Source organism: Physeter macrocephalus, chromosome 19 (genome assembly GCF_002837175.3).
Source record: "Physeter macrocephalus isolate SW-GA chromosome 19, ASM283717v5, whole genome shotgun sequence".
NCBI lineage: Eukaryota > Metazoa > Chordata > Mammalia > Artiodactyla > Physeteridae > Physeter > Physeter macrocephalus.
Window position 1 is genome coordinate 55,570,032 of NC_041232.1, and position 11,109 is coordinate 55,581,140.

At 35.3% G+C, this 11,109-nt stretch overlaps 1 protein-coding gene across 3 annotated transcripts in view; it reads left to right on the forward strand.

The window, feature by feature from the left end:
• Positions 1-11,109, forward strand: part of PIK3C3 (phosphatidylinositol 3-kinase catalytic subunit type 3) — a 174,335-nt gene that overhangs the window by 77,228 nt on the left and 85,998 nt on the right. For all 3 annotated transcript variants that reach the window (XR_002891345.3, XM_024120622.1, XM_028480039.2), the window contains exons 8-9: positions 2,486-2,590; positions 3,405-3,497. Coding sequence is in view for 2 of the 3 variants with exons in the window: in XM_024120622.1 (XP_023976390.1) it covers positions 2,486-2,590; positions 3,405-3,497 (198 nt within the window). In the remaining variant the exon portion in view is untranslated. The remainder of the gene's footprint in view (positions 1-2,485; positions 2,591-3,404; positions 3,498-11,109) is intronic.

The following is an 11,109-nucleotide window of genomic DNA, read 5'->3' on the forward strand; positions in this document are numbered from 1 at the left end:
GACATTTCTCCAAAGAAGATATACAGATTGCCAACAAACACATGAAAGAATGCTCAACATCATTAATCATTAGAGAAATGCAAATCAAAACTACAATGTGATATCATCTCACACCTGTCAGAATGGCCATCATCAAGAAATCTACAAACAGTAAATGTTGGAGAGGGTGTGGAGAAAAGGGAACCCTCTTACACTGTTGGTGTGAATATAAATTGATACAGCCACTATGAAGAACAGTATGGAGGTTCCTTAAAACAACTGAAAATAGAACTACCATATGACCCAGCAATCCCACTACTGGGCATGTACCCTGAGAAAACCATAATTCAAAAATAGTCACGTACCATAATGTTCATTGAAGCTCTATTTACAGTAGCCAGGACGTGGAAGCAACCTAAGTGTCCATCGACAGATGAATGGATAAAGAAGATGTGGCACATATATACAATGGAATATTACTCAGCCATAAAAAGAAACGACACTGAGTTATTTGTAGTGAGGTGGATGAACCTAGAGTCCGTCATACAGAGTGAAGTAGATCAGAATGAGAAAAACAAATACCGTATGCTAACACATATATATGGAATCTAAAAAAAAAAAAGAAAAAATGGTTATGAAGAACCTAGGGGCAAGACGGGAATAAAGACGCAGACCTGCTAGAGAATGGACTTGAGGACATGGGGAGGGGGAAGGGTAAACTGGGACAAAGTGAGAAAGTGGTAGTGTATATGGACATATATACACTCCCAAATGTAAAATGGAAAGCTAGTGGGAAGCAGTCGCGTAGCACAGGGAGATCAGCTCAGTGCTTTGTGACCAGCTAGAAGGGTGGGATAGGAAGGGTGGGATGGAGGGAGATGCAAGAGGGAAGAGATGTGGGGATATATGTATATGTATAGCTGATTCACTTTGTTATAAAGCAGAAACTAACTCACCATTGTAAAGCAATTATACTCCAATAGAAACGTTAAAAAATAAAAATAAAATTGACACTGAATTTTCATTATAAAATCAAATTGTATTTTGCATTCTGGATATTTGAAACACACTAATGGTTACCTTCAAAATGCTTGAGAGTATTTAAGTTTTGTCATACTGGGACCATATTAATTCCTACCAGAATGTCAGGTAAATGAGGTGTCTGTATATTTAGTGTATTTTTTTCTAAAGAAAATGCCTGTCAACAATTATAGGTTTAATATAATGCATGCTGTAATTAAAAAACAAAGATCTAGGACCTCTGTCAACAATTTTTAGTTTTAAATACAGTCAAGAAAAAACGAAACAAAAGATTAAGAAAAAATGCTACCTTCCTTACCCCCTATGTTAAAAAATTTTAATTTGTAGCCATTAGTGTTAACTAAACAGAGGAATATATTTTAACAAACATTGAGTGCCGCTAAGCTGGTCTATCACCGTATCAGACAATAAAACAGACTCTAGTTACAAGTGTGGTACTAGCACTTGTACATATGCAAATGGACTGGTAGAACTGACTAAAAATCCCAGAAATAGATCCAAGTACATATTTAAATTGACAAAGGTGGCATTTCATCACTATAGCATAGTGCTGGGGAATGAGCCATTTGGAAAAAGATGAAATTAAATCAAATCCACACATCACACCATATACATAAGGAAAAACTCCAAATGAATCAGGGATTTAAATATTATAAAATGAAACCTTACTAGTACTTTCCTGTCAGTGTAGGGAAAGACTTTCTAACGTTGAGTCAAAATCCAGAAGCAATAAAATAAATGATTGATAAATTTGACTATGTTAAAAAATTTGCATGGCAAAAACACTGTAACAAAGTCAAAAGACAGTTGACAAACTGGGAGAAACTATTTGTGACATACATCACAGACAAAGAACTGAATATCTAATATGTAAAGAACTCTTAAAAACTGAAGAATAAAGGACCAAAAAGCCAAATTAGGAATAAAAACATGAACAGACAATTCACACATGAAAAAATGAATAAAATAAAGTCTCTTAAGCAAAGACAGTATGTTCACAACTAATGATTTTGGCCATAGGTAAAATAGTTAAGCATTTTGGTCATTCATTGTCCCTGCCCTCAGTTACTACTGGCAGTTAAACTCTAAGATGATAATACAATTATATCACAAAGTCACTAGTAGCTCATAGGAAGAGGGAGTGCTTTAATCTGAGTTGCCAGGGCAGATTTTGGAGTGAAGGTGACATTTGAGTGGGTAGAGGGTATAAAACCTTGAATACAATGGAGAGTTAAATCAAGAAACTGGAGTGGCATGCTCATGTGCGCCTGGTGAATCATAAGTTATGCTTACTTTCCCTATCACCACAAGATACATAGGAGACTAAAGTTTTAACACGAATAAAATGTTAAATATTATAAACTGATCTTAAATAAGTAACTATTTACTTTTCTATTTCTAAGTGGCTGTTGAAACTGCTTACTGGTGAAATTTACATTGTTGCTTAATATTAAATAATTTATAGGAAAATTTAGTTGAGAGCAAACACCACAAACTTGCCCGGAGTTTAAGAAGTGGACCTTCTGACCACGATCTCAAACCTAATGCTGCCACAAGAGATCAACTGAATGTAAGAGAATTTATAAAATATTCATTTAAAAATAATTAAGTGGGTATTTTGGTTGCAACTGATGCGATAGCACATCACTTAAAAGTGATTCAGACACAGGTTAATGAACCCTATGTAATTTCAACAACTTCACATTTCTGTAGTTTTGTATCATTTTGGGGCTTTCAGGAAATATATTAGCCCTAGGTACAGAACTGCAAATAGTATATGCTTTCTTGATATAATGTTCTTAGAAACTGGCCCTAAGCTACATTGCCTGAGCTTCCACTGACTTAACAAGAGAAATGTTTATCATTTGGGTGTTTTTTTTTTTTTTTCTTTCTTTTCCTTGTGTGTGTGTTGGGGGGAGGGGACTTTTTCCCTCATTTTTATTTTTTTTAAAATGTTTTATACAATTTTTAAGGGTTACTTTCCATTTGCAGTTATTAAAAATTATTGTCTCTATTCCCTGTTTTGTACAATCCTTGAGCCTATCTTGCATGTAGTAGTTTGGTTGGGGGGAGCTTTTGTTATTTGGATTTGTTGTGTCTTTGGTTGAAGTAAATTAGCTCTGTAATTACATACTTTTTTTTAATATGGAGCTTGACTTTTTTTTATCTTATCTTTTTTTTCTCCTCTTATACTCTAATATACTTTTTGAACTGATAAGTACAGCAAATTTAAGTCTTACTTGACTGCATGTATATTCTCCTTGCTTCTATAATAGTTCAATTATAGATATATTTAAATGAATGAAAAATTTTAAATGAAATGGAAATATATAGGAAGATTTTTTTTTATTTGACAAAAGTAGTTTTTTTTTTCTTTATTATAGATTATTGTGAGTTATCCACCAACCAAGCAACTTACGTATGAAGAACAAGATCTTGTATGGAAGTTTAGATATTATCTTACTAATCAAGAAAAAGTGAGTTTCTTGAATATTTTCATATATCAAATTATCTATAAACTTTGTTGCTAATGAGCAAAATGAAGTAAAACTGCCATAGAAATACAGACTTATTGTCAAACTTGAAAAAAGAAAGATTTATAGAGTAATATGTATTGTTACTCCATTTTTTAAAAATTTAAAACACAAAGACACATGTACCTATTTGTTGATGTATAGACAGTGTCTGAATGGGTTAAGTCAGAGAGACTTGGGCTCAGTTTCCAGCACTACAACTTATTCTTACTGGGTAAGGTGAGGCAAGTTGCTTTGGAAGCTTTGTTTCCTCATTTTTCTAATTATGACAGCTCTCCTTCATAGGTGAGATAACACAGATGAATAACCTGGTTGGGTACTTAATGCATAGTAGGTGCAGAGTAAATGTTGACTCACTTTATCTTCATTCTTCTCACTCTTTGAGCCTGGGTGGCCGGCGAAAGATTTATGATATTTAAAGAACTATAGAATTCTGGAGGAGATGTGGCCAGAGAGAGAGTATGAGAAATGTAATTTGAAATGGTAAATTGAATTGGTGGAATGGCATCCAGCTTGGCATGAGGATAGAGGCTAGGTCAGAACTAGACATTTGCTTTCCATAATGAAACTATGGAGTAGATAAAATTTCTGGAGAGAGAGAATTGGGATGAAGCAGTCAGTACTGGACTTGAGTGTAGAGACTTAGTTTTGAGGCTTACTATTTATTACTATTTATTGTCACAAAGAAGCTTTTTGACTGCTTTAGTTTCCTCATATTTAATATGAGTCCATTAAACTATAGTGAACTTTAAGTCTCTTCTAGTTCATAAAATAGTCGATAAATTCTTAGAACATAGGTTCAAAGACTAACTGTTAAGGTATAATAATAATAACCAGCATTTATTAAACAACCACTGTGTGTCAGGGATATTTGAAATCCTACAACAATCCCACAATATAGGTATTATTGTTACTATTCTACAGATGAGGAAACCTGAGTCTTAGAGAGATTAAGGAACCTGTGCAGAATCAAAGCTTATAAATGCTGCTTCTTGATAGGCTCACATTTATGAGTTAGTAGAGAAGGTAGTCAGTGAAGTCATAGAAAAGAGGATTATACAGAAAATACAGCATCATGCATGCCTTAACAGGAATTCTGAAATGCATTGTGGGCAAAACAGAGAAGCATCAGGAAAATTAATATCTGTCAGATATATAATTATGTGAGAATGAATGAATGAATGAGTGTTTACAATCTTATGAGATTGTCTTTAGTTACTTTGTTAACTTGTTTTTATGAAACACTTGTATTTCCTTTAGTCTCTAAAGTAAAGATGAAAATCCGTTACAGCTCATTTTAACTCTTCAGCTTTTCTTCTTTATCTTGTATTGATGCCTTGGGAAATTCTTTGTAGATGAATCATATTCATTCTCTTTTATATCTATAACAAGAATGAGAGAGGAATTTTAAATTTGCTATAGCTTTTGAGTGTTATTCTCTTTATCCCTGCAAAAAAGGAAAGATTCATCAGCAGAAGCACAGGTTTATGATTTTTGTGTTTTATAAAAAGATTGAGTTAGTATCGTGATACTCTGTTAAATGAAGAATAACCTTGATCACAGAAATTGCATCTTGAATGCAGCACAGTGCTGTCTAAAAATACACAGTAAGATATTGAATTAAACTTGTTAGAATGTATAGGTTCAAGAAGCATAGAATAGATTTACAAAGCAGAACTGCCTTAGATAGAAAGACTTCCAAGGAAAACTTTGTTTTAACAAGTCATCACTTCCCACTGAAATTCAATTACTTCTAGATATGTGCAAAAGAAATAAAATGCTCAAGTGATATAAAGTGTGTGACAAGTTTCATTTAACTAATTGATTTCAATTTTTTGAAAGGTAGGTGATGAAACTTCAATTCTCAGGACATATTATAGGATTCTTAAGATCACTAGAGTAGAGTGAACGCTGTTTTTTAATATTTAGGAAGCACTTTTCAGAAAACCAAATATATATTGGTCTTGAAGTGACCAAAGGAATTATTAAAATAGCTACATTTGTATCTTTGTAATAATATAAAATGGGTTTTGTAGAAAATAAATACTCCTGTACCATTGTCCTTTAATTTATAAAAGAAATTCGTTTAGTGCCAGTTTCTCAGGAACTGTGATTTAGGTTATTTGACAGTTGAGCCCTAAGGCTGAAAAGATTTCCTAGAGAGAAAGCAGTGCTCAGGAAACAAGTTGGTGGAAATTGCTTCTTACAAAGTTGTACTTCTTATTTATTTTTTAATTAAATTTGGTCTTTCCACCTATTTTTTTCTAAATGACCTGTCTTAAGTATTTCGGATAAAAAGCCCTCTAGTCTAGACTTGATGTTTTACCTGAAAAGTTCACAGTAATAAGTTTGTCCAACAAAATCAGTTGAATTTATGAAGTATTTTAAATTTTGTGGTCCATAGCATATAGGAAGTGACTCATTTTTGCAGAACTCAAAATGTGACTATTGTAACTTTTTAAATTCAGCTTTAAAAAAAAAATTTCAGCTTTTAACATGGTAAATGGCCTTTCTTATTAAAATGTTAATGAAAAATATCCGTTATTTTAATGCCTTTCCATTATGCTTAGGGAACAAAAATAGTAGGAAGAGTCATAATGGTGAAGGTAATAGTGATGCACACTGAATGCTCTTATGAGGCTGCTTCTGAGACAGTGACATCAGGACAATAATCATATTTGTGCCTCCTGGCAGGAAGTTGATGGCAAACCATAGCAGAAATGAATTCAATTCAGCAAGCATTTGGTATCAACTCTTGGCCTAGTGTTATTTAAGGCCCTGAGCTTCGAGGTATTAGGTCCCTGTAAATTTCATATAAATTAAAACTGTTTTGGGGAAAAGATAATTACACACAACCAAAATGGAGAAGTAGAGGATAGTAACTGATAAAGGGTCACTGTCTTATTAGTAAACAGTTAGGTAATTACTATAATAGAGATGTGAAGGAGAACAAGATCAGTATGCTATGATATGAGGGAGGTTTTACAGAGCCAAGATTGGTCTTGAAGTTTGAACAAACTTTGATGGTCATTCTTATTTGATGATCATTTTTCATGAGAAAGAAAAGCATGAGTAAAGCAGAGTGTTAGGTTCGGGAGACAGAAGAGTTTGTATGAAACGTTCTTTAAATAGAAAAGGTGGAATCAGATTGTAATGAGCCTTGAATTCTGGGGTTCGGAGTTGGATATCACTGGCAATAGGAAACCCCTAAAGCAAACAGAATTTGTCTAAACAAGTGATGTTTTAAGGAAGATGAACCAGGTGGATTGGAGCAGAGCTGAGAATGAAAAAAGAGACATAATTAGGAGGCTTATGTATGGATTTTGAGAGCTGTATTGGAGAGCAAAGGAAGGAGAGGATAATGTGTAAAATGACTTGGAGATAATTCCCAAGAATTAGGCCTGCCTGAGTGACTGAAATAAGGAAATATGGCAAGTGGAAGGAGCAGGGTAAGGAGAGATTTCATTTTTGAATGTTTTGAATTTAAAATATTAGGAGAATAGCTGTGACATGGTGATATAATAAGAAATCATATATTTGGTCTTCATCTCTGGTTCCTGGCACAGAGTTTCTAAAACCCTAGGAATTTCAGGAGTGGTAAGGATGAGAAGAGTGTCTTTTGTTTTTCATAATAAGCCCCTTTCAACTATACCTGTATTTATGCTAATGAGGTGACTTGGAGAGTGGGGCTCATTGCCAAAAGAACCAAACCTCTGATTAGAGGGTTGGAATTTTCACCCCCACCCTTGACCTCTGTGGAGGGAGGAGGGGAGATCGTAAAGGGGCTGGGGATGGAATTAAAAACTCAAGAATGGCTAATGATTTAATCAATTGTGTCTACGTTATGGAATCTCTATGAAAACCTATAGAGCTTCTGGGTTGGTGAATGCATCCATATGCCAGGAAGGTGGCACATTCCTAACTATGGGGACAGAAGCTCCTGTGCTTGGGACCCTTCTGGACCTCGCCTAATGTACCTCTTCACCTGGTTATTCATTTATATCTTTTATAATAAACCAACAATAATAAGTAAACTATTTCTCTGAATTCTTTGTGCCATTATAGCAAATTATTGAGACTGAGGAAGGGTCATGGGAACCCCCAATATGTAGCCAAGCTGGGCTGAAGTATGGGTACCTGAGAATCCAGTGTTTGCTCTTGGCATCTGAAATGGGAAGCAGTCTTGTAAGACTAACCCCTTAACCTCTGCAATCTGCACTGAGTGTCAGAATTCAGTTAAATTGTAGGACACTCAGTGTCTGCAGAGAATTAGGGAATTTGTTCATGTGGACAACCCATACCTTTGATGTCAGAAGTGTCTTGAGTAGAAGAACAGGTTTTCCTTTAGCAACAAGGTAGTAATTTCCAAAATTTCGTTGGTAGAAGTTAATATTAGAAATATATATGATAAACACAGTGTTTTCAGCTTTGAAATGTGATCATGATTCTAAAAGTAGGAGATAACAATGAAGTGATTCTAAGATCAGAAAGGAGGTTAACAGAATATTTATTGCTATTACTATAAAATATGGTAATACATACAATAATGTTAATATTTGATGCTGGACTCAACAAAAATAGAATAACAATAATATCAGAGTTGAAATAATTAACATTTATCAACTATTTATTATATATATATATCCTGTTTTAAGCATTTATATTCATTAACTTATTTAATTTTTACCACAACCTTATGAGATAGATCACTTAAAAGTTAAATAATGTGCTCCATGTGACACAGTAGTAATTGATGGAGCTGGAAATTAAGATTTGAACCCAAACACCTTGACTTAGTCTAAAGCCTATACTATCTGTGGAAGCTCCAGGGATAAAATTGCATTTGAATCCTGTACCTTTGTTTTACATAGATCAATAAAGCATCTTTAAAGGACCTGAGATTAAGTATCATCATTATTATCGCTGTCTTCAAATTGTTACACTTTCTTTCTTTCTCATTACTCTTCTTGTTTCCTCCTTCATTCTATTATCTCCTTGTTTACATTTGTAACGTTTAGCATTATTAAGTTGTGAAATCTTTATACAGTGTCTTAAGTTCCCTGGCAGCAGTGTATTCCGTAAATCTTACTAATAAATCTATAAATCTGAGAATCTGGGAGTTAGATTGTTTCAGTTGCTGAACTGAGTACATCGGCCTGCTGCAAGATTTGCTTATAATAAGTACATACCTGCACATTTCTATTAAGACTACTGATGTACTGTGAAATGGCAAAGCTTTCACTGTAGTTGTTTAAGAAGTATTGCTTTGTTTCCACATTCAGTCTAGAAATACATTTTGGAAGTGAAAAATAAATGCATAGAATAAGTTAGGAGGGCAGTCCATGTTTTTGTATGTTGAGGGAGCATTGCACTAAAAGGTGTGCAGCAGGTACAGAAGAAATGGATAGCTATCCTTGGGGGATGCAGACTCCAGTTGTAAACATAAGAATGCCCAGAAAAGCATTTGGTAGTTAGAAGAGCATCATTTAAATGAAGATAGTAAAACTGAGGCAGCTACTAAAAGAAGAGCTGAAAGTTGCTGAAAACTGCCTGGAAAAGCTGAGATTTTTGACAAGCTGGCCTTAAAGAAGATGACACTACAGTTTTGGCGAAGAGCATAAGGAAGGAAGGAACTCCTTGCAGACGGGAGTTAGTCATTATAAAATAGGTTAGCTTGGTTGAAGCATAGAGGGGCAATGAGAGCTTAATGAGAGTCACAGGTTTGGATTGTGGTGAGAGGTATCAAGGAATGTTTTGAGAAAGAAGCCAAGGTTTAAAAAACAACAAAAATGGTTTCACTGTCTATAAATACAATGAGTACTTTGGAAATTAGTCACTGGAATTACTTAAGGTAAATACTGTGTCTCTTTTGGGCAGAGATATTATAAGGTAAATTTCTGCTGACAGTGGGAGTTTGTGCTAATAAAATCACTTCCAGCTTGAGTGTCTGACAGTCTGTGAAATGATTAGAAAAGAAACTGGTGTTGAGGCTCTTAGCTAGGAGGCTGTGCCAAACTCTAGATGTTTGGTATAGTGAGAATCAGTCTGAGGGGAACAACAGGAAATATTGCCAGGAAATAATTGACAGGAATTGGGAATTGATTTGAGACAGGAGGGAAGGGGGCAGGGCACAACCATTAAAAGAATGATACAACCATTAAGAACAGGATACCACAAAAACTGGTTAGAACCTAATAGGCCCAAGATGGTGGAAGATTTGACTTCCGGGAGACCTTGAGCCTCATTATACGCTCATTGTAATACATTAGCTAAATGACACACCTACAGGCGCCATGACAGTTCTGAGGCCAGCCATAAAAGGCCAAAAAGTGGGCAGTGGCACAATTCCTAGAAATCTCTGCCCCTTCCCTAAAATAGTTGGAATAATCCTCCCTTCCGTTAGCCTATGAAATTACCCAGCCCATAAAAACTAACCATCCCCACATTTCTGAGCCACTCTTGCCTTTTGAGACAGCTGCATTCTGTCTATGGAACATGTATCTTCCATGACCACTCTCCTCAGACAGCCCACTCTGTCTGTGGAGTGTGTATCTCTCTAAATAAACCTGCTTTCACTTTACTGTGTTTGGCTCTTGAATTCTTTCCTGTGCGAAGCCAAGGACCCTCACCGGGTGGCCAGTCCCAGGGACTCACTCAAGACCTGGAACGTGACCCTCCTCTTGCGCCCCATTTTTTTCCTACAACAGATTTAGGAAATAAGTGTTGGTGGAGTAATGGCTCCAAGGGGCATGGGCCTAGCTAAGTAGGAGATGCATTGCCTTAATGATAAGGAGGAGCCATCTGGTGTAACATGCATGGGCTGAGGGTCAATGGATTTAGATTCTGGGTCTAGCCTGTCACCATTTTGAGACGATGGGCAAGCCACTTCACTGAGATTATATACAAATTTAAGCACTGGACTAGATCATCTCCATAGTGCCTTTTTCCTTAATTTAGTTAAATTAAGAGTAAGTTAGGGGATGGGAATGAAGATTCATTTTATGTCATACTAATGAGTAATTGTGTTTTATTGTCCAAGTGAACATTTTTTGAGAACTTGATTAATTTACTAATGAAAATATTTTTAATTGGGCAGAGCAGGAATTTAAAATTTTAAAGTTACCTTTGTTCAAGAGATGAATTCATAGAGGAAGAAAAAGAAGAAAATGTCTTGGGATCAGCCAGGAAAGTGTTGCCCATAGGGAGATCTGGCAATAGTGACTACTTTTTATGGAAAACAGGTATAAACCTTTCTTTAAAGAGCGTTTATTGTTATGCAGCCATTAGTGATATGCTCAAAGGTAGTTTACTTACCCAACAGTCTTATGAAGACTTCGATACCTTTCTAAAGAAGTGAGGCTCCAGAATGATTCTGCAAACCAGCCAGATGAATCAGAATATATATACAGAAGCTGGTACTTCTGTGTATTTATCTATTTTTATTATTGTTTCTGTGGAATTTTTGTCTCTTTCTTTTTTATTTTATTTTTTTTGTGGTACGTGGGGCCTCTCACTGTTGTGGCCTCTCCCATTGCGGAGCACAGGCTCCGGACAC